The 21593-nt window shown below is 38.4% G+C and overlaps 1 protein-coding gene and 3 gene segments (V, D, J or C); 2 read left to right on the top strand and 2 right to left on the bottom strand.

Annotated features, from left to right (window-relative positions):
* Nucleotides 1-524: 524 nt before the first annotated feature.
* LOC105916490 lies at nt 525-2283 on the bottom strand. The segment is given in 3 exon segments: nt 525-990; nt 1870-1930; nt 2227-2283. Coding segments are annotated over 3 exon segments (444 nt in total).
* Nucleotides 2284-3947: 1664 nt separating this feature from the next.
* Nucleotides 3948-4463, top strand: LOC118561840. The segment is given in 2 exon segments: nt 3948-4022; nt 4120-4463. Coding segments are annotated over 2 exon segments (393 nt in total).
* A 4740-nt stretch (nt 4464-9203) lies between these two features.
* On the top strand, nt 9204-9890 carry LOC105916496. The segment is given in 2 exon segments: nt 9204-9408; nt 9589-9890. Coding segments are annotated over 2 exon segments (354 nt in total).
* A 3953-nt stretch (nt 9891-13843) lies between these two features.
* LOC118561842 (immunoglobulin lambda-1 light chain-like) lies at nt 13844-20029 on the bottom strand. The gene is made up of 3 exons (XM_036134088.1): nt 19938-20029; nt 19369-19692; nt 13844-17110 (listed from the first exon to the last, which is right to left on the bottom strand). The coding sequence occupies exons 1-3, from the start codon at nt 19984-19986 to the stop codon at nt 16761-16763; spliced, it is 723 nt and encodes a 240-aa protein (XP_035989981.1). The 5' UTR covers nt 19987-20029; the 3' UTR covers nt 13844-16760.
* Nucleotides 20030-21593: the final 1564 nt, after the last annotated feature.

Here is a 21593-nt window from a genome sequence, read left to right as displayed (position 1 = left end):
AATGTGTTACCCCAAGTGGCGAAGTTTAACTATCTTGGGGTCTTGTTCTCAAATGAGGGGAAGATGGAGCGGGAGATCGACTGGTGGATTTGTGTGGCATCTGCTGTGAAGTGGGCGCTGTATCGGTCTGGTTGTGATGAAGAGAGAGCTGAGCAAAAAGGCGGGGAAGACCCAGGACACGCTGGGGGGACTATGTATCTCGGCTGGACTGGGAACGCCTTGGGATTCCCCCGGAGGAGCTGGCCCTAGTGGCTGAGAAGAGGGACGTCTGGGCCTCCCTACTGATGCTGCTACCCCCGCGACCCGACCCCGGATAAGTGGAAGACGATAGATGGATGGACGTTACCAAAATAATAAAGAAAATTCAATAAATGTTTATGAATTGCATAAATATTTTATGTTTAAAAAATGTCAATCCTAGTGTCTGGATGGATAATAAAATAGTTATTTATGACATGAAAATTAAAATTAGTGTCTTTAAGCAAACTTTTTAACTCATTAAGAAAGTAGATAGAGACCAGGAGTTGATAAGTAAATCTTTATTATTGAATAGTGACCAACATGACAAAGCAAAGATGACTGAGTGAAACTAGAGAATAATCAGGAGAGAAAAAGTGAGAGCAGTCACAGATTAAAGCCAATATCAGTGTCTCAGAGAGTGTGGTCAAGACTGGGAACACTGGTCTCTCCTGAGTGTCTCTGTGACTGCAGTCTGGGAGCCCTGGGTGGCCTCACAGGTCACAGAGCCCACCTTCCTCCACTGGTCTGCAGGGAGTCTCAGGGTGCTGCTCCAGCTGTAGAGGCCGTCCTTCTGCAGCACCATTTGGCTCTTGTTTTCTTCCCAGGTGAAGCTGCTGCTGCCGTCCAGCATCCAGGACAGACTCCAGTCTGAGGGGAAGCCCTTGTTGGCCAGACACATGAGGGTAGCCTTCCCCTGCTGCAGCTCCTCACTGGAGGGGGGCAGCACTGACAGGGTGGGACGAGTATCACCTAGGAGACACCAATCAGGTTAGGAGACAGGAACTAGAATTTAAAAACATTTTCATTTCAACTCTTGTCCTGTTAGAGTTGATGTTCTCCATAAAGAAGTTTCTGACAGATGTCTTTCTGCTCTAACAACCACTCAGCTCACGCTATGTTTCACTTCCCTTTCAAAATTGTTCATGCATATCAGCTCAGGAAGACTCAGAATACAGTTTGAACTCAAATGTATCAGTACTGACATGTAGAACCAGTATATTACGTTTTTACCTGATTTTTAAAATAACATTGGTTGTCATTTTCTGGGAATAAATGTTTATGTACAATGCCATTTATCATTGAATAAAACATCATATATGTTTAAACTGTTGCTTTGACCAATATCATAGGTTTTCTCATGTCTTTTATCAATACTTTGAGATTATGCTTCAAATAACTAAGTAACAAAATGTATGTTCTAGGACTACTGATCATTATTGTCATGACAATTACTCTTCAAATTGTTGACATTTTACTTCCAGTGTTGCTTTACACTTTAACCCCTGTTGTATGGTCTTATTTAAAACACAGTACAAGAAAATAATAAAAACAAAGATGTAGTTTCTGCTTTCAACAGGGCACAGAACTATAACTAGAAAACATCCAAACATTCACAGAGGCTGATTCCACGACCCAAAGTCCTCCACAGACATAAAAACTGATTGAGCTGCTTTACAGAAACCTTTGACTGCAGAAAGACACAGTTTACATACATTTTCAGACTAAACTAAACCTTAAGCCTTAGATTATCCACCAAAATTATCACAATTTAGTTTCATCCTTTAAAGTCAAAGTCAGATACTCTAAACAGACAATTATTACTGAATACAAGCTTTTACGGTGACTTACTTCCAACCTCCAGTCTGGTTCCACCACCAAACGTGTACCACAGTGATACAAACTCATTGAGCTGCCGTACAAAAACCTCTGACTATTAGAGACACGGCTCTCTTATTTAACTTACTTTAGACTAAACTAAACCTACTATTTAGATTAAACACCAATAAAATCAGTCTGTGTTTCATCCTTAAGCAGATCCTAATTATCTACAAATTCAGATTTCAGAATTTTGTTCACAAATGACTTCTAAATGTTGTGTTTGTTTTTAACAGAAAATATACATAATTTTTCCAGGTTTTATTTGAAATAAATATTGTCAAAACAAGAATTTGGTTTATAAAAGAGCAGCTTTAAAATTTGACTTACTTCCAACCTCCAGTCTGGTTCCTCCACCGAACGTGTACCACAGTGATACAAACTCATTGAGTCGCCGTACAAAAACCTCTGACTGTAGAGAGACACGGCTCACTCACTTCCACAAAGACAAACTTCATAAAAAAAATCTGCTGCCTGTGTCATTTTCAGATCTTCTAAACCCAGTTGTAAACCAATCAAAACTATGTATATTATGAATTATTATGAATTGATACTTTCATTTACAGCTAACAGAATCATAAATAATGTTAGCATGTTTTATCCCCCCAAAAACGTTATTGTATATAAGCAGTTGTTAGTCTAAGGAAAATTGTTTAGATTAATAATTTAATAAATCACTACTATTCAATGCAATGCAGCCTCACAGGGACATAGTGTCCTGTGTCATATTCAGGGCTTGGTCACAAGACTGGATAAATGCAGACAGTTGCATCAGGAAGGACATACGGTGTAAAACTTTTGTCAAATTCAACATAGACAATAACATGATCTCGAAACCGGATTGATTGAGAACTGGGTGAACAACAACCTCTATTGATGCTGGTGTAAATTGGCCTACTGTTGGTCAGCAAGGAAGAAGAGAAAGAAGAGGAGGAGAAGAAGAAAGACAACAGTCTAGGACTGAGAGTAGAGACTTTAAATGGAGTTATCCTACATGGTGATACAATTAGGGATGATCAGAAAGTAGGTGGACAGTCATCCAATGGGGTGGCTGCAGGCTTTTGGCATGCTGAGGTGAGTGATCCTTCATCAGGGCACACAGAGCGTCTGCATGCATGATTAACTCATTTATATCGGTCCAACAGTGGAATAGCGCTGGTTTCAAATCTTTTGCAGTTTCATATACAGTATGTGCAGTTTACATGGCATCTCAGAACTGATTTTAATGGAATATATTTACTCATTTATCCTTGGTAGTTTGCTTTAGCTAGAGGTCAAATTGCTTTTCTTTAAGATCAAAGGTGTAGAAAGACATTACTGGCGCTGTCAGTGGATCTTTATGTGCAACTAAAATAAAGGTATGACATACATATGATTTTAATTTGACTTGGTATATTTCATCCTCATCATTCACCGAAATAACCGAAATGTTGGTACAACAAAATAGTGTATTTTAAACACCTTTAAAAACATTAGAGGTTTCCAAAGAATTGTTAAATATGTAAAGTCATATCAATAATTGCAAAACTGTGGAAGAGTTTGGATGAAGTTTCTTCTGATTAGTACAAAATTATCCTTAAAGGGCCTTTCCCAGTGATTCATACTTACTGAAACACCATTGAAACAAATGTAATCTTTAGGGTGGTATGTGTCCTTGAAATTATATGCTTTATCTACGAAGTAAACTTATAGAACAGTAAAGTAGCATTAACGCAAAAACTAAATATTGAAACTATTTGAAAAATAAAGAGTCAATGGAAAGATGTTATAAATGGAGATTGCGCCTGATAAATAGTTAAAAACAGTTTTAAAAAGTAATCTGAAGAATATTTTCTATAAAAAATTAATGGTGTTTTGCACAGAAACTGAATATTCTGACTGAAAGAGCAACTGCAACTTAAAGATCCCAGCTCCTACAGGAATCACTATAGAACATTTCCATAGAGAGGCACTTTGCATCAGCAGCACCATGCTCCAGTGCTCTGGGAGAGTTTATAGTCCTGAGAGTTGAACACTGGAGGACTGACAGCTGTCCTTCATCACAACAGATGACACAGAAATCCTCCTCATCAAAAACATGACTTTGATCTGCGTCCTCATCTGGACTCTCCTCTGCTTCACTCAGGGTGAGGAAAATCATTTTTCTGTCTGGTGAAAATCATCTGAAGTGTAGCTGAGTTTCTCCTCACCATCTCATGTCCAGTGTTTCTTCTCTCTCCTCAGGGTCTGAGGGACAAGATGTTGTTGTGACTCAACCAGCAGCCAAATCAGTGCAGCTCGGTCAGACTGTTACTATTGATTATAAGGCCAGTAGACAAGTGGGTCACTACTCTGGTTCACAGTACTACCTGGCCTGGTACCATCAGAAACCTAGAGAAACTCCTAAAGCTCTGATCTACCAAACATCATCCAGATTGTCAGGAATCTCCTCCAGATTCAGTGGAAGCGGAGCAGGGAATGGATTAGACTTCACTCTGACCATCAGTGAAGTCCAGGCTGAAGATGCTGGAGTTTATTACTGTCACAGTTATCATTACATCAACAGTCAGCACATGTTCACACAGTGAAAAATCATCGTACAAAAACCTCCCTCAGTCTGACTGAACAGAAACTGAACTTTGCTCAGTGAACTGTATCAGTCTCTGCTGCAGATTCAAGCAGCAGAACAATTTTAACTAATTGAATACACACACCATTTCATTTTACTACGGGTTATCAAAAATCCAACTCTAAGAGAAAAAAGGGAATAATTTCTTGAGGTTCAACAAATTTGTTGAAGCTCCCATTCTTTTCCAAAGCTAGAATATATTTTCCAGACACTGATACAGTTCACTGAACAAACACATTGGACACACAGAATGTCCTGTAACCAAGTGTTATTAAAAAAGTAATATTCTCTTTAAACATAACACAATTAAAGATGATCTAATTCATCTAAAATTTGAATTTGTAATTCAGAAAAATTTGGTCAGTTTTTTTAATGTTGTGGTAATTATATGGCAGGAATGAACATTTTTAGTGTAACTCATAACATTCAACAAGGCTGAGGCCACAAGTTACTAACGCTCCCCTACCCTCCTTCTAAGACAGTGGTGTGTATGCTGTACTGGAAAACAGCCAAACGACTGGGGTTTGATAGCAATCAGCGTTACAATACATGTTTGTCAATATGAAGAAGAGTAAAAGACTGGATTCATGTAAACCACCCTGCAGCAGAGCCAGTAAAAAAAAAAAAAAAAAAAAACCTACAAGCAGTGCAAAGTGTTCCTGTCAAAATGAATGACGTTACAAGGGCACAGCTGGCCAAGAGCAATTTGGAATTTTCATCAATGCAACGGTGCGTCGCTCTCATCAGCGTCACGGGTTGGCTTCGGTGTGAGTGGTTGAAATAGCACGTCGATAAAGATGACAGACAAGTGGCTTATCCAATCATATGCAAGAATTTTTCATAAGGCCCAGCCTTCAATAAAGGCAATTCCTATGCCGGTGTCACAGATGTATGTGAGTGAAGCTAGGCGGAGCGACATGCGTCTGGCTTGAGTCAGGTTAATGTCAGTCACCTCTCCCCCAACTGTCACCTCTACAGTGTCCTTTACGCCTGACCTGGTGAGAAGACAGCTGACCAGACTCCACTTCAGCAAAGACTGAGCGTGCACCTCCAGAGAGTCCACATTCTGTGGAAGACGACCTGCCTCGTTCCTGTGCCAAAGATGCTGCATCCTAGCGGCCCTCAGGACTACGGACCGGTGGCACTGACGTCCCATATCATGAAGACCTTTGAGAGGCTAGTCCTGGAGCAGCTAAGGCCCATCCATGATCAGGCCCTTCACTAATCCACTACAGTTCGCCTATCAGCCCCGCCTGGGAGTTAAGGACAGCGTTATCTTCCTGCTCAACAGTGTCTACACTCATCCGGACAAGCCAGCGAGAAATCATGTTCTTTGATTTCTCCAGTGCTCTCAACACCATTTGTCCGGCTCTACTGGGTGAGAAGATGACTGGAATGCAGGTGGAGGCCCCCATCGTGTCCTGGATTGTTGATTACCTGACGGGCAGACCACAGTATGTACGCCTACAGAACTGTGTGTCTGACAGGGTGGTCAGCAACACTGGGGCCCCTCAGGGGACTGTCCTCTCCCCCTTCCTCTTCACCCTCTTCACCTCAGACTTCAGCTATTGCACTGAGTCCTGCCCCCTTCAGAAGTTTTCTGATGACTTAGCAATAGTTGGCTGCATTAAAAGGGGGGATATAGGACTGTGGTGGGCAACTTTGTCACTTGGAGTGAGCTGAACCATCTGCAGCTCAATGTGACAAAGACTAAGGAGCTAATAGTGGATCTGAGGAGGACAAAAACACCTGTGACCCCTGTTTCCATCCAGGGGGGTCCCTGTTGACACTGTGGAGGAGTATAAGTACCTGGGTGTGTACTTAAACAATAAGCTTGACTGGACTAGAAACACCGAGGCGGTCTACAAAAAGGGCCAAAGATCGTACTGTTGTTACCAGTACGATCTTCTTTGCTATCTCATGCTGGGGCAGTGGGCTGACTAAACAAACTGATCAGGCGGGCCGGTGATGTCGTGGGGGAGGAACTGGACACTCTGACGACCGTGGCAGAGAGGAGGATGCTGTCCAGGCTCCGGTCCATCTTGGACAATGTCTCACACCCTCTCCATGACACACTGGCCCAGCAGAGGAGCTCCTTCAGCAGGAGACTCCTCTTACCCAGATGCACCACAGAGCGCCACAGGAAATTATTCCTGTCTGTAGTCATCAATCTCTACAACGCCTCCCTCAGAGTGTCAGACCCCCCCCCCCCCCCTCTGTAATTCTGAACTCAAAATTATTGACATTTATTCATTCTTCTGCACACTTTTGCACATTATTATTATCACTGTATTTTAGAGCTCTCTCTCTCTCTCTCTCTCTCTCTCTCTCTCTCTCTCTCTCTCTCTCTGTTGGTTGTATATCTGGATCTGGATATATCTGGAGTGTGTAACGAAAAAAATTTCCTTCTGGGATTATTAAAGTATTTCTGATTGTGATTGTGCTGTAATGTAAAAGGGCACCTCTCTTAAGAACCAGCTGTTACAAGGACCAGACCTGACACACTCAGTTTTGGCGGTTCGTCTGCACGTCAGACAAGATCAAGTACCAGTTATGGCAGATATTCAAGCCATGTTTTTACCAGGCCCATGTACAAGAGAAACATAAACTTTCTTTGTTTCCTCTGGTGGCCCAGTGGTGACACATTAAAAATTCAAGATGAAAGCACATCTGTTTAGAGCCGTGACCTCTCCAAGCTGTGCAAATCATGCATTAAGAAGAACTGGAGAAAACAACGCTCAGCAGTTTCCTACTGAAGTGGTCACTACAATCAAGCATAATTTATATGTGGATGATTGTTTAAAATCACTGCCAACAGAAGAGGAAACAATTAAATGTATACAAGATTTGAGAGCACTCTGCAGTACAGGAGGATTCAAGATTTCCAAGTGGTTCAGTAAAAGCTGTGCAGTGCTGCAAATAGTCAAGAAAAAAAAACAAAGCAATAATTATACTAAAATAGATTTAGATGTAGAAAAGCTTCAATGGAGAAGGTACTTGGACTTTAGTGGTGCACTCAAAGTGATATATTCAAATCCGCACTTCAAGATCGGTCCTACACAAGAAGAGGAATACTGTCTGTTTTGAGTTTGCTGTATGATCCCTTGGAATTTCTTACTGAATTTATCATCATTGCCAAAATGCTGCTATAAGAGCTCTGTAGGACAAACCTGGGCTGGAATGTTGTTGTTCACCATTATTTATCCAAGCAATGGATCAGCTGGCTGAATGAAGAGGATATCAGGCTTTAAAGTGGATCGGTGCATTTAGCCTAAATACTTTTGTCCTGCAATAGCATAGCACCACCACTTCTCTGATGCCAGCCAAGTGTGATATGGTAAGGTGTCATATTTAAGACTGCAAAGTGAGCATCATGTGCATCCCACATTTTTTTCTCAGAAAGGCCAGAGTTGCTTCTTTCAAACAGATGACCATTCCTCTTCTGGAGCTCATGACAGCTGTTCTTGCTGTTCACATTGGCGGACTGCTTCACAGAGCTTGAAGTTAAAGGTATATAGCCATGTTATATGCTTAACAAAGACCAAAACGGTTCAGTCATGATACAATAAGGTTATATACACCAAGCATCCATCCTGACGTTAGTGTTTTGATTGTCCTTTTTGAAGCTAAATAGAACCCAGTACAGGGCACGATGAGCAGATATAAACAGACATGGCGCCATCTACTGGCAGTATTGCAGAACTATCATAAGGCTAGATTGCTTAGTTAATAAATCACTCGTCAATAATGCCGGACCAAGCCAGACCCTCTGCAATGCCTTAAAGAAAAGCCACAGCTCAGCATGAACGAAGAGCAGCTGTTATTAATGAAACAAACCAATCTATGAAATCTTTAAAAAACACTTTATCAAACAATAAACATCCTGTCATCCTATGGAAGCAAAAGCATGTAGCAACTTTAATTCCGCTTTACATTCACTGTTTACTAGGTCACACAGGAAGAAACTACATGCCGTCCAGGCTTCATCAGAACTACTGGATAATCAATTAAAACAATGATGCCAGAAAAAACCTGACTGCATTTCTATGAGGAAAAGAGCAAAAATCTCCTTTATTTCCCCTGAGGTTGTTGAGTTTCTTTAATTTTGTGTTAACTCTTAGATCCTGAAGTCATGAATCTGCTATTTTTTTCTACACATGGTAAAACAATAAATATCAAAATTGTTTCGACTAAACTTGGATTTCTTTCAGAACCGGGCCAGTACTGTTGGAGTGATGAACTGAACCAAATTTTAGTTTTTTTTAGTTTTGTTATAAAACTACACTTATATATTCAGAAAAAAAGAGAAGAAAAAAACAACAACTGAGATGTGGAGCCAAGTGTCTTTTGCCTGAGAGATGAAATAATTAAAGAAATAACTGGCTAATTAGAAAATAGAGACTTGAACTTGTCTTGTCAGGATGAAATAAAGGTATGAACAATTATCAAAAGACAGAAAAGACTCAGACTTAGACAGACTTTACTGTCATTCAACTGCACATAAAAATGTACATTTAACTGAAATGTTCCTCGGCTCATAATAAAAAGAGAAAAGGAAACATTTTGCTGTTGTTCTTTGTATTAAAAAGTCTCAAAGGCCTAAAAGTACTGAAGCTACAGAATGTCTTCCAGTTTAATTTAAGATAATCAATAACTCTTTAAAAGTTCCTCTTTTAGACGTTCTCCTTAGACTGGTCTGTTTGAGGAGGAAAGCTGCTGCTAGCTGAGCTCCATGTGACTGACTCTGTGTGTTTGCATATGTGTCCTGCCTCTCTGCTCCCAGCTGTTAAGAGGTCAGTGTTGATCAGTGGCTGTCCAGGCCTTTCAGAGCCACTGACACACCAGCAGCACAATGATGATGTTACTGACTCTACTGCTGACCACCCTGGGGCTCCTGCTTCACGGTGAGACTCTCTGCTCAGAACTGCTTCTAGGAAGAAATCAGCTTCAGGACAATTAGAATTCTGCCATCATGGAGAAATACTGAAACAAGATGCTGATGCTTTCTTTCATCTGTTCACAGAATATCAACCAAATGTAATCAAACATAATTTGTCTCAATTGCTGTTTTTCATGTTTTCCAGGTTCATCAGGAGACATCATCCTGACTCAGAGTCCTGGATCTCAGTCTGTTGCTTCAGGACAAACCGTCTCAATAAAGTGTAAGACCAGCACGAGTGTAGGTGGCAGCCTCCACTGGTACCTTCAGAAACCATCAGAAGCTCCTAAACTCCTGATTTATAAAGCTACATCTCGTCAGTCTGGAGTTCCAGCTCGTTTCAGTGGAAGTGTATCTGACTTCACTCTGACCATCAGTGGAGTTCAGGCTGAAGATTCAGGAGTTTATTACTGTCAGCAGGGTTACAGCTATCCGTACACACAGTGATAGAACGTCGTACAAATACCTCCCTCAGCTGGAGAGGAACTCATCTGACTCCACAGCTGCTCAGAAACTGAAACACTAAAAGTTTCCACAAAATGTGTTTTTTTTTTCTTTACTCATAATTTTTTAATCACTAAGTAGTTTTATTTTTATTCCTGTCTGATTAAAAAGACAAATTAGAATTTTAAGTTTTAACAGTTGTTAAACCTTTTATCATCAAATATTAATTTTAATACATTTCTTTATTTATTCATCCATTTTCTTTAATTACTGAACACTTTAAGATATTTCTTAATTCAAAACGATAAAGTGGTGAGCTTGGAAAGATGATAAAAGATTACAAAGAAGTTAAATGATATTTATATATTAATGTGAACTTATTCCACTGAACAAGTGTTTAACAGTGAATCAATGACTAACTTCAACTCCAGTTCATAAAAAGTCAAACCTGCTCTTTAAAAAACTGTTAAGACATTAGAGTTGATAAGTGGCTGTTCAGGCCTTTCAGAGCTGCTGACACATCAATAAGATTATTAAAACATACATTTTGTCAAATTATTTATTTATACAAATTGACCCTGATAATTTCTTATTAAATGAACTCTTAGATCTATTAAGAGCAAACTTTCAGCAATTTTAATGTCATGTTTTTAAATATATACCTGAAAGGGTGAGGTAAAAAAAATACTTTAGGATCTAAATCTGTAACAGAAACACAATTAATTTTTTAAGACATCCTCATATTTTTTTTGTTGATTAAATAAAAGTTACTTTAAATCTTGTGATAACTCATTACATTGAAGTTTTGAAGAGCAAATTTTTTGAATGACACTTAAAATTTAATCTTCGTTAAGATGACACTCTATATTGTCTCATGGTTTTTGGACATATGTCCATACTATTTCCTGTGAGCCAGACGATGTGGGTAAAATTAGAGGATGACTTTAAATATAAATGTTCCAAGGGTGAGAATAATTTCTAGCTTAACTATATGTATCACACACAATTACATGATTATCAGAATCAAAAATACAAGTTTCAGTACCATCACCATTACATAAACATCACAAACATTTCAGGGGGGAGACGGTTCACTGAGGCCGTGCAGCCAACTTTGAGGGAGGTCGTGGCCGAGTGGATAGAGCAGCGCTCTTGCACTCAGAGAAGGATGCAAGTACCCGGTTTGATCCCCGGTGCCGGCACTCTGGGTTCCTGAGCAAGACCCTTAACCCCAGATTGCTCCCCGGGCGCCGCACAGTGGCAGCCCACTGCTTCCCAAGGGGATGGGTTAAATGCAGAGAACACATTTCGTTGCTTTGTACTTGTGACAGTGCAATGACAATAGAGTTGAATTCTATTCCATTCTATTCTAAGGATAATACTGTCCACAAGGTGCTGCCCTTATCTCTTGAAGGAAGATTACAACAACATGGGGGAAAGGGAGGGAGGAAAAGAAAAAGGCAGATGCTTGACAATTTATGCTCTCACAAATAAAGAGTCAAACAACCGACAAAAAAAACTTCATAGCACGAAAAGCACAAATAACACAAGACACATATATGCAGAAGGTAAACATTTGAGACCCGTCGCGTGTACGTAAGTTCATCAGTTTTATGAGTATCAGTTATGTATGTCTGTTTTGGTGAAAGTGTTTATATCTCCGTGAACACTCTCCAGAGGCCATTGTCCTTGATGTTATCAGCCGGCCAACAGTTTAGCAAAAGCATCCACAGGTGTTCGCAGGGAAGGGAGGTAGCCGGGAGCTTTTCTGAGCATTCTCCGCGATAACAATCCAGGAGTAGAGCGCATAATCCAAATATGTTATTTGTTATGTGGGCAAGCTGCACTGCCTTTCCTGTCAGCTTTTAAGTCATTTTGCTGGCTCCACATAGTAAATCCAATTTTCAGAATTGTTGGGCTTTTCCGCGCTTCACTTCCAGATTTTATCCCATCTCCCCTTGAGTTCAACCACCAAAGCCAGTCTGCGTTCCAGCATAGCCAGCTTTTCGGCTCTGCTTCATTCACCTTCCCGATCTGTCCGTTCACCGCCATAGTGAGCGCGTCATTTGCAGCCGGCAGCCTGATCAAGGCCAAATGGCTCCTGACATCCGCTGTATTTGCTGATACCTCAAAAATTCACAAAAAAACAATAAGTAGAGTTCCAAGTATCCTTAATCAAAATGTAAACGTTTCAAATGTCCAGGAATGACAAAGTCGAAAGACACACCGTTTTTCATCCAGGAATTTAGGGTGTATCTCACAAAATGAGTCAAATCAGGACCGGACGGGTCCCCCTGTCGTTGCCTACCCGTCGAAAAAAATGTATCAATAGTATTGAGAGACCAGCATACCAGATCCATGTTTTTCAGAGTTCCGTTTATATGAAGAAAGTTCTCAGAAAGATAAGACATAGCAAAGCAGGAGAAGGGTGGGGGAGGGATGAAAGCTGCAGAGGAGAGAAAAGACACGACCGACCTCGAAGAGAGACAGAACAGAAAAAAAAATATTCGTTTATCTAAAACTGTCAAATATTTGAAATGCTTTTATCCATTAATCTAGAGGAAATATATAAATTCACACATTTTAATCCATACCACAAAGCTACACTTTGATATTTTGATAATTTTTCCATTTTAAACTATTTCAACATATGAATATAAGTCCCTGCTGGAGTCAGTCAGAGCATTTCCATAGAGAGGCACTTTGCATCAGCAGCACCATGCTCCAGTGCTCTGGGAGAGTTTATAGTCCTGAGAGTTGAACACTGGAGGACTGACAGCTGTCCTTCATCACGACAGAAGACACAGAAATCTTCCTCATCAAAAACATGACTTTGATCTGCGTCCTCATCTGGACTTTCCTCTGCTTCACTCAGGGTGAGGAAAATCATTTTTCTGTCAGGTGAAAATCATCTGGAGTGTAGCTGAGTTTCTCCTCACCATCTCATGTCCAGTGTTTCTTCTCTCTCCTCAGGGTCTGAGGGACAAAATGTTGTTGTGACTCAACCAGCAGCCAAATCAGTGCAGCTCAGTCAAACTGTTACTATTGACTGTACGGTCAGTAGGGCAGTGTATCACCACTCTGGTTCACAGTACTACTTGTACTGGTACCACCAGAAACCTGGAGAAGCTACTAAAGCTCTGATCCGCTAAACATCATTCAGATGGTCAGGAATCTCCTCCAGATTCAGTGGAAGTGGAGCATGGGAATGGATTAGACTTCACTCTGACCATCAGTGGAGTCCAGGCTGAAGATGCTGGAGTTTATTACTGTCAGAGTTATCATTACATCAACAGTCAGGAAGTGTTCACACAGTGAAAAATCATCGTACAAAAACCTCCCTCAGTCTGACTGAACAGAAACTGAACTTTGTTCTGCAGCGGGAATCTGCAGCAGAGACTGATACAGTTCACTGAACACACACATTAAAAACACACAGCATTTACTTTTATCAAAAATTATTAAAACTCAAACTCTAAGAAATAAAATATGTATTATTTTGAATCATGACAGTTGAAGTTGCTCTAATTCATATAAAACTGAACACATTTTGGAGTCAACCCTTTCATGAAAATGATGAGAGCATAAAGCAAAACAATCAACACAGGCAGTAAAGGGTTGTTTCATCATGTAATGTCAAAATGAAATCCTAATGAAGATTTTGATGAAAATAAATGTTTAAATTAAGTAGCATTTGTAATCCAACTGATATTCCAGTAATAAAGCTAGAGCCTGGTGGTTTCCTTAATCTTGTGGTAATTATCTTTTTCAGGAATTAGCATTTAATATCATTAACCCTCATGAGAGCATCAGGACTGATGACAGAAAATAGTTTAATTTCATCAAAATAGAAGAAGGCTGGTTGAAACTCTAATACATCTTTGAAATATTCATGAAAAGATTACATAAAATCAAACAAAACAATCAGCATTGACACCAACCCTTATTTTGATCATGTTTAAAAACCCAACAGGATTTATTCAAACAAACAGCGGCATGAAGTAAAATGAAAACAAAAACTACAAAATGTTTACATCAGGAGATGAGCTATAATCCCCCTGATTCTCCTACTGTTCACCCAAACCCAGCAGTTGTTTCATTCTTTTGGAAACCCTACGTTCAGGGATGTTTCCTGGGCCTGGCAACATTGGGGCCCACACCTTCGTAGGGGAATCTGGAGGCTTTTATTTTAAGGAGCAATATGTATAATGTCATTATTTTAGATAGAAATAACTACAAATAGTTTATAAATAGTTTTGTGAAGAACTAAAGCGTCTTTATAGAAGCAATATGGTGTGACGTCACACCCATCAACTTCCAGGACAGAAAGCAAACACCTGTTAATCGTACAGGAGATACAGGAAATCTTTACTCAAGACTATTGAGAAATCTTTCAGGTAAACGCCTTTATCTGCTCCACCAGTCACTTCCTCACACACAGTTTCACTTCCCTTTTACCGAACCTCTCATGCATATCAGAACACAGAGTCCTCATACATTCTGAAACATGTCAAACTGGAGAATACTGTTATAATTTTAAACTAATCAAAGCACGCCCCGGATTGATTTACTTCTATATTGACATTTTACACATTTGTTAAATTCATATAAAGGTATTGAACCATTTTATCAACATTTATTTTAAAATAATTATTGTTAATTATTTGGGACATTTCTAAATTGCTCACGTGATTTATGAGGGCTCTTGACTTCAGGTAAGGGACATTGTCTCCCCCTTGCGGCCACATTGTGAACAACAGACCTGCCTATTTCAATTCATTCAATTCATTCATCACATATCAGACCACCAGAATACACTAGCTTTAGTTTTATGTATTTATTAAATAATCAATAAATTCATTAATTCAATTATTTATTTTATTCATCACCTTAACTTAATTTTAAAAGCTCCAGAGACAGTACACAACAGTTATCCTTTTATTAGTTTGTACAGTGTTCCTACAGGTTTTAGTAATAGTTTTTTGACCTCATCCTCATGCTTTTCCTTTCGTTTAGGCCCAGTGTCTTTTGTCTGTTTCACCCTTTATCTAAGGTTGCATGTGTGGGTATGACGCTAGCCAGCTGTGTTTAAAGCATGATTCTCCATAGTTTTATTCAGGGTTCCAATCTAAGGCAATATAATTTTTTAGAAGTGAATGTGTATGTTGATGTTGTTTTGTTTTGTATTTTTCCAAATTTGTCCAATAAGACTTTTTTTTTCTTACATTATGAAACTGGGACGATATGATTGGTAATGACCAAATTCAAATTTTATTGCGAGTACATGTGCGTTCCTGTTTTAGCATAAATAGTCCCGTTCAAAAATAAAATACGATGGAATATTTCCATTTAATTCAGTTTTACTTTGTTTCTTGTATTTTACAGTCATTGTTTCTGAATCAGAAGCAAAACTCTGTATGAACATAAAAGACAGAATGTGGACATATAAACAGAAAAGCAAACAAAAGAATGAAAGCGGTTCCCTAACAAGGCTTACGTCCATGGAGAATTCCTCCATACAGGTCACCGCAGAGAGAAACTTGTTATTTAACAAATAGGATTTACTTCAATCTGTCCCATCAGCTAGCAGAATAAATATGAAAAACTAAAATAAAAATGTGAAAAAATAAGATTGTGATGTGTGTTGATTGTCAATGTTTGTTCTCACCTCAAATTAACAAAGTCCCCAGCTGTATTTAACATATTAGAGAGACGAGAAGGAAGAAGACTTAATATTAATATCCAAAGTTTCAGCCTGTATTATCTGATGTGTATACTTCTCTTTAGTAATTAGAATCAAATTACTTTAAAAACCTTTATACTTAAATCATAATGACAAGGAAAGGTTTTTGAAGATTCATGTTTTAAAATAGCCTTGTATTTTATGAAAATATTGTAATAATTCAAGTTTATCTTGTTCCATTTGATGGAAACGTCTCCACGTGGTCTTCAAAACTTTCTCTACAAAGATCTATCATTTTTGCTGCAAAATTCTCAAGACAATCTACTGTATACTTGCATGAAGTATATGAGACTTAATTCTGCAGGAAATCAGGTCAAGTCAAAAACTGAGAAATGTTATTTTTTTGCAACAATTACGTCATCACAACCATCCATCCATTTTCTAACACGCCTATCCCTGCTGGGGTCATGAGGGGTGCTGGTGCCCCCTGGACCGCTCGCCAGTTTATTGCATCATCATAACCATTACATTCAGAAAACAATCACAAAACAGAAACATGTTTGTAGTTTATTTTATGCTATGAGATGATGTGGGGGGGGGGGATTAAAGTGAGAAAGTAAGTGTGTGTCTGTAGAGGGTATGAGAAAGCTTTTATCTGAGTTGATTTGATTATCTTTCAATGCTTTTTCCTGTTTCCCTTGACTATAAAGGATGTTAAAAATGTTTTATCTACTGCTCAAAACATAAAATGTAAAACATGTAATCCATGAAGTCAGAAAGTAAAAAATAGCAACTCATCTAAAATTGTCCACATCTTACTTCAAAAATGTTTGTAATGTTTGCTAAAAGCTCAGCAGGCAATATACTCACAATGAGTAGATTAGACTTCAGTCTGCACAAAATCAATACAATGTTACATTTACTTAGTAGGGTATATAAATTACAAAATCATTAGAACATGTAGAGTTTTCCTGAACAATTAAATTTGCCCTAATGTAATTTAGAAATCTGATTTGTATTTCAAAAAATTGGGGATTGTAAATTAACACTCCAAAGTAAAATTATCCAGTACATGTAAATATATTAAAATGGTATCATCAGTATTTCTAAATATTATATGGAGTCAAAAAAGACAAAAAAAAAAAAAAAACAGTCCTTGAATAAACCTGCAGAGGGAAAACAGTTAAAGATTAAGATCCGTCCAGTGAGTCGGATTGAGCCTCAGAGCTCTGGTCTGTCTTCAGGGTGATTGAGATTGGAGCCAGGGAGCCCAGACGGGCCGTGCAGGTCAGAGAGAACATCCTCTTCCAGTTCTCCACGGTGATTGTAATGGAGCTCCTCCAGCTGTAGGATTTATCCTCCTGCAGCATCTCAGGGCTCCATTCCTCTTCCCACTCGACTTGACTGGTACTGTTGATAATCCAGTGCAGACGCCAGTCCGAGGGGAGGCCCCCGTGGGCCAGACACACCAGAGTGAACTTCTCTTGCTGGAGCTGCTCAACGGAGGGGGGCTGCAACGTCAGCGTGGGATGAACAACATGTACAAGACAATAAGCATTGTAAAGGGCAGGAGCAGCACAATTGTCCTTCAACAGCATACACAGGAACAAATGTATTGCTGACTAAATCAGCACTATTGAGAACAGGAATAAATTGTAGTCAGATAAATAATATTTTATATTCTCTGAAATGTCTCATTGTGGGACAAATAAAGAAATTCTATTTCTAGTTATGACATCACAATAACTTTTTTGGGGGAGGAATGACAGAAGAAGCCCTTTTCTGTCCTGCCGTCTCAAGTACAATATGTGGAGTTTTAGAAATCATACTTCACGGTCAAAAGCAAGCCCAAAGGAAATAGAACCCACGCCTCACGGAATTTTCAAGCAACTTTGGGAAAAATAAATAAATAAAACAAGACCAAAGTTGCTTGTAATAAGTGGACTTGGCAACAGTGACTGTTATGTATGGTCAAGGATGTGTGATGATATGTGATAATGATGATGATAGCAGGACTGAGGAGGATCTAAAGTAACTGTGGACAAATAATTGTTCAAAGATGCTCATCTCTGTATGCTCCAACCAATGTGCAATACTAGAGAAGACTATCTGTTGCTTTGCAAACAAACAGATGGTTGATTTTGCCTCATGTTTTGATTGATTGTTCTGTTAAAAGACCCACAGTGACTCGTTTTCAATTCACTGGTAGAGACTCCTAGAATTTTATTTCCTGCTGTTTTAAATACTTCATAACACCATGCATGGAGATTTTTCCACAGATTTTGAATGAAAATAGAGTCATCACCGATCTTCCAACACACTGAACATTGGGCCTGAGGAGGTTTTCCACATTTTAATTTGGATCATCACAACCATTGAGCATTTTTCTCATGGATAAACCTTACATGCACGGACACACTCTCACAAACACATGCAGGTGCTTGGATCCAGGTACAGACTCACTCCCATACAGAAGACCCCTATTATTATCTTCAGCTGTCACTTTATACATGTCATATTAATTAATACTGTATATTCTTTAGTGATGGTATCAAGGCGTTACTTGATTATATCTGTAATAATAACTTATCGGCTGGTTGTGGTGTTCTTTATACATCTCTCTTTGCAAGTGAAGAAGCAGACTGAGGATGTATCGTTCTCTCCCTTTTCTCTCCTCTTTCTCATTCACTTTTTATACTTTTATTTCTCTCTCTCTTACCTTCTTGTTTCAGTGTCAATATGACATGAAATATTCCCTCCATTAATTGTAATAAACTTCTTGTATTTATAAATCAAACGCAGCAATATGGTGAAAGCAGTAAGGCTCCACTTGTGAAAGTAAAATCTGTTATTTTTGGCATTAAGACAATTCTTATTGCCACACTGCCATACAGGACACTTTAAAAAGATTGTTTGTAACAGAAACTTGTACAGTCTATTTTGATAGAAAACTACATCCTGTAAGTTTGTGATCGTACGTCAGACAAGTTTTCTATAACATTCTTCTTAAACAACTTATTGTCTAGAATGATTTAGTGACCCTAAGATGGCACTCTTTGCTGCATTTTTTTCTAACCGAGAGCTTGGATATGCTTTTAACCCAGCATCCTTCCCACTGGGTGTAATGGCAAACTAAACAGAGCCTTTTTCAAGAAGAAATTAATCTCTATGTAATGACATAAAGTGAGCCAAAAATATATTTTTATGACTAATAAGAACTTAATAGAAAGCATGGAAAATCGGCTTCACTACACTTATGTTAAAGAGATTGTAAGGGATTTTTGAAAATTGAAATTCATGAATATATCTGCCCCCAGAGCTGATCTATGAAAACCTGCAAGGTGACCCAATGAGAACAAAACAAAAGAGACAACACAGGACTTTAGAAAATATTTGGAGAGAGCCAGCATCCCTCTTCTTCTTATTGTCGGAGCTTTCCCCACTGATTAAATGTGCTCAAATTGGAGGTTCTATTTTGCTAAATATTTCATTGTGAGATTGCATACCTCAAAGACACTCCTCCACCAGGGGTGGAAGGTGGAAAGTGGAAGTGTGGAAAGTGCTGTACTTCACACATTAACTTAAAAATACAATGAAAACTCCACTAAAGTGGTTCCAGTCTGAGCTCTAGTGATAGAAAACCTAATAAGAGGCCAGTTAAAATTGCCACAAAAGCACCCAAACAATATGACACTACAACTCAAGCTATTTTAAGATACTGAGCTCAGTTTTCCATTCAAGAAACATGCAGAAAAACTAAGTTAAATACATGAACAGAAAGAGTAATAAATATCTTACCCACAACAAGGAGTCTAACAGTTCCGGTTAGAGTGTCTGGTCCGCTCAGAATGTTGACAGCGTAATTTCCACTGTCCTCCAGCTTGACGGAGGTCAAAGTCAGTTCCCCGCTGGCTGAGTCAATAGAAGCTCTACCTTTGTAACGGTCATTCACAGTGAGATTTGTTTCGCGCAGAGTAGCAACATGCATGAAGTTTCCACTTTTGAAATTCCAGTATATGATGTCGTCTTGCTTCTTCTCAACCAGGATTTTCAGGGTCACGTTTTCCCCCAAATAGGCTTTCGGTGGACCCACCACAGCAACGTTTTGACCAACACTGTGCCCTGTAGGAAGGCAAATAACGAGTCTTTTATAGGCACCTAAAGGTGTAGTGGTAAAACTATGATCAGGAACGTCATTTGCCATTTTCATCAATACTTAACTTAATTTATCTACAGGAAAACAAGAAATTAGAGCGCATCAAAAAGGATAAGACAGCTCATAGAATTAGTACAAAATAGACAATTAAGAAATAACAGTTTGTAGATTAAATGAATCTAAATCTAAATATCTAAATGTTTAATCTCACCAATGAAACAGAGGGGAAACACAAGTGATTTTAAGATGAGCAGATCCATCTGGTCTACGTTTCACAGCACAGACATGGAAAGAGGTTGTTGCAGCGGTATTTACAGGGCAATGGTCATTTTTTTTTTCTTTCTAAACTTTCTATTTGCACAAGATGGACTTTTGTCAACTGAACAAATACTCTTACATTACAATTTATCTGACAAGATTGCTTTTCTTTAGCTCAACTCTGTGTTGCAGCTAATCTTTGATCCATTTTATTGTTTCCTCTTACCATTACTATTTCAAACTATTTTTTTCCTCTCACATTTTCTCACCTATTGCTCCTGCATCTGTGATTCAAATTACAGCCTCTTTAATTTATTCTGCTTTATTTACTTATAATATTTCCCACAATATTTGTGTTTGCATATATTGCATCTGTTATTTTGCATCTACTCTTTGTGTGATGACTTTCTTTCTTAAACCTTCAATTAGCAGATCTCCTGGGCTCTCTACCACCAGCACTTAATGGGGTGAGACGTGTAGATTTGGATTCACTTTAGCTCAGTTCATTTTAATGTTATGTCACAGCAAAAAAAGAAAAGAAAAATACATCACAACGCAACAAAAAATTTAATCTGTTAACTTAGCTGTTTAACTATATAGTGTGCCTTTATATTTATTATGTACTTTCCTCATCAAAACCTTGAAATCGGACAAGTATTTCCAATTCTCAGTGTTCGATAATAAGCTACGACACTGTAAATAGAGAATCAAAATTAATACAAAGGAACACTAACATGAAAAAACAAAATAAGAAGTAGGCTAATTGTTAACAAATTGTGTTTTAACTCAAACAGGCTGAAGTTTTACAACTATTGCCTTAAAAAGTCTATCTGTGCATCAATTGGCTTGATTAGAAATAATAATAATAATAATAATAATAATAATAATAATAATAATAATAATACATTCAGGTACAGACAATGGATGGAATGATGGATGATTTCTCAGAAAGCCACCAGATGGCAGCACCATGACAAAGATAAACGACTACTTTATCTAACTTGTTGTTTTTTTTTTTTTACTTTTACTTTTTTATTCTGTTTTTTCACATCTACTTATAAATATATGCCCTGGTGACTTTGAGGAAATTGTTTAGAATGATTTAATCTCTATAATGCCTTTTCTTGATAGTTTCATTACCTGCTGGTGTAAAGCAACTGAAATATAGAAGCCTATAATTATTCTTTATGAATTATATCAGCATTTAGTTTCCCTTTGGGACTAATAAAGTATTTTAGAATTCAATTTGAATTAAATTAAATACATTTAAATATATACTTGGGGGGGGGGGGATTCCTGAAAATGGATATAGAGTTGGAATACTACACTGCAACAGATGAACAGATATGAATAGACAAAAGTGTGTAATATCAACAAAAAAATAAAAATAAAAGATAGAAATTTAAAAAAAGAGAATTGCTCGTGTATTGCAATCTGGTTAGTTGGCGAATCTCTGTCATAGTGAGACTAAGTTATCAGAAGTATTTTGTTGATGCTATAAATAAATAAGAAAAGATGAATAAGCGCTCATCATCAAATGCCACTGGAAGTGACGGAGAGTGAGTAAGGCAGGAGTGCTGCAGATGAAGTGGGAGGAGTGTGTCCATGT

The sequence above is a fragment of the Fundulus heteroclitus genome, unplaced genomic scaffold (assembly GCF_011125445.2).
Source record: "Fundulus heteroclitus isolate FHET01 unplaced genomic scaffold, MU-UCD_Fhet_4.1 scaffold_737, whole genome shotgun sequence".
Lineage (NCBI taxonomy): Eukaryota > Metazoa > Chordata > Actinopteri > Cyprinodontiformes > Fundulidae > Fundulus > Fundulus heteroclitus.
Note: the sequence above shows the minus strand (reverse complement) of the source record. Positions and strands in the feature narration are given on the sequence as shown.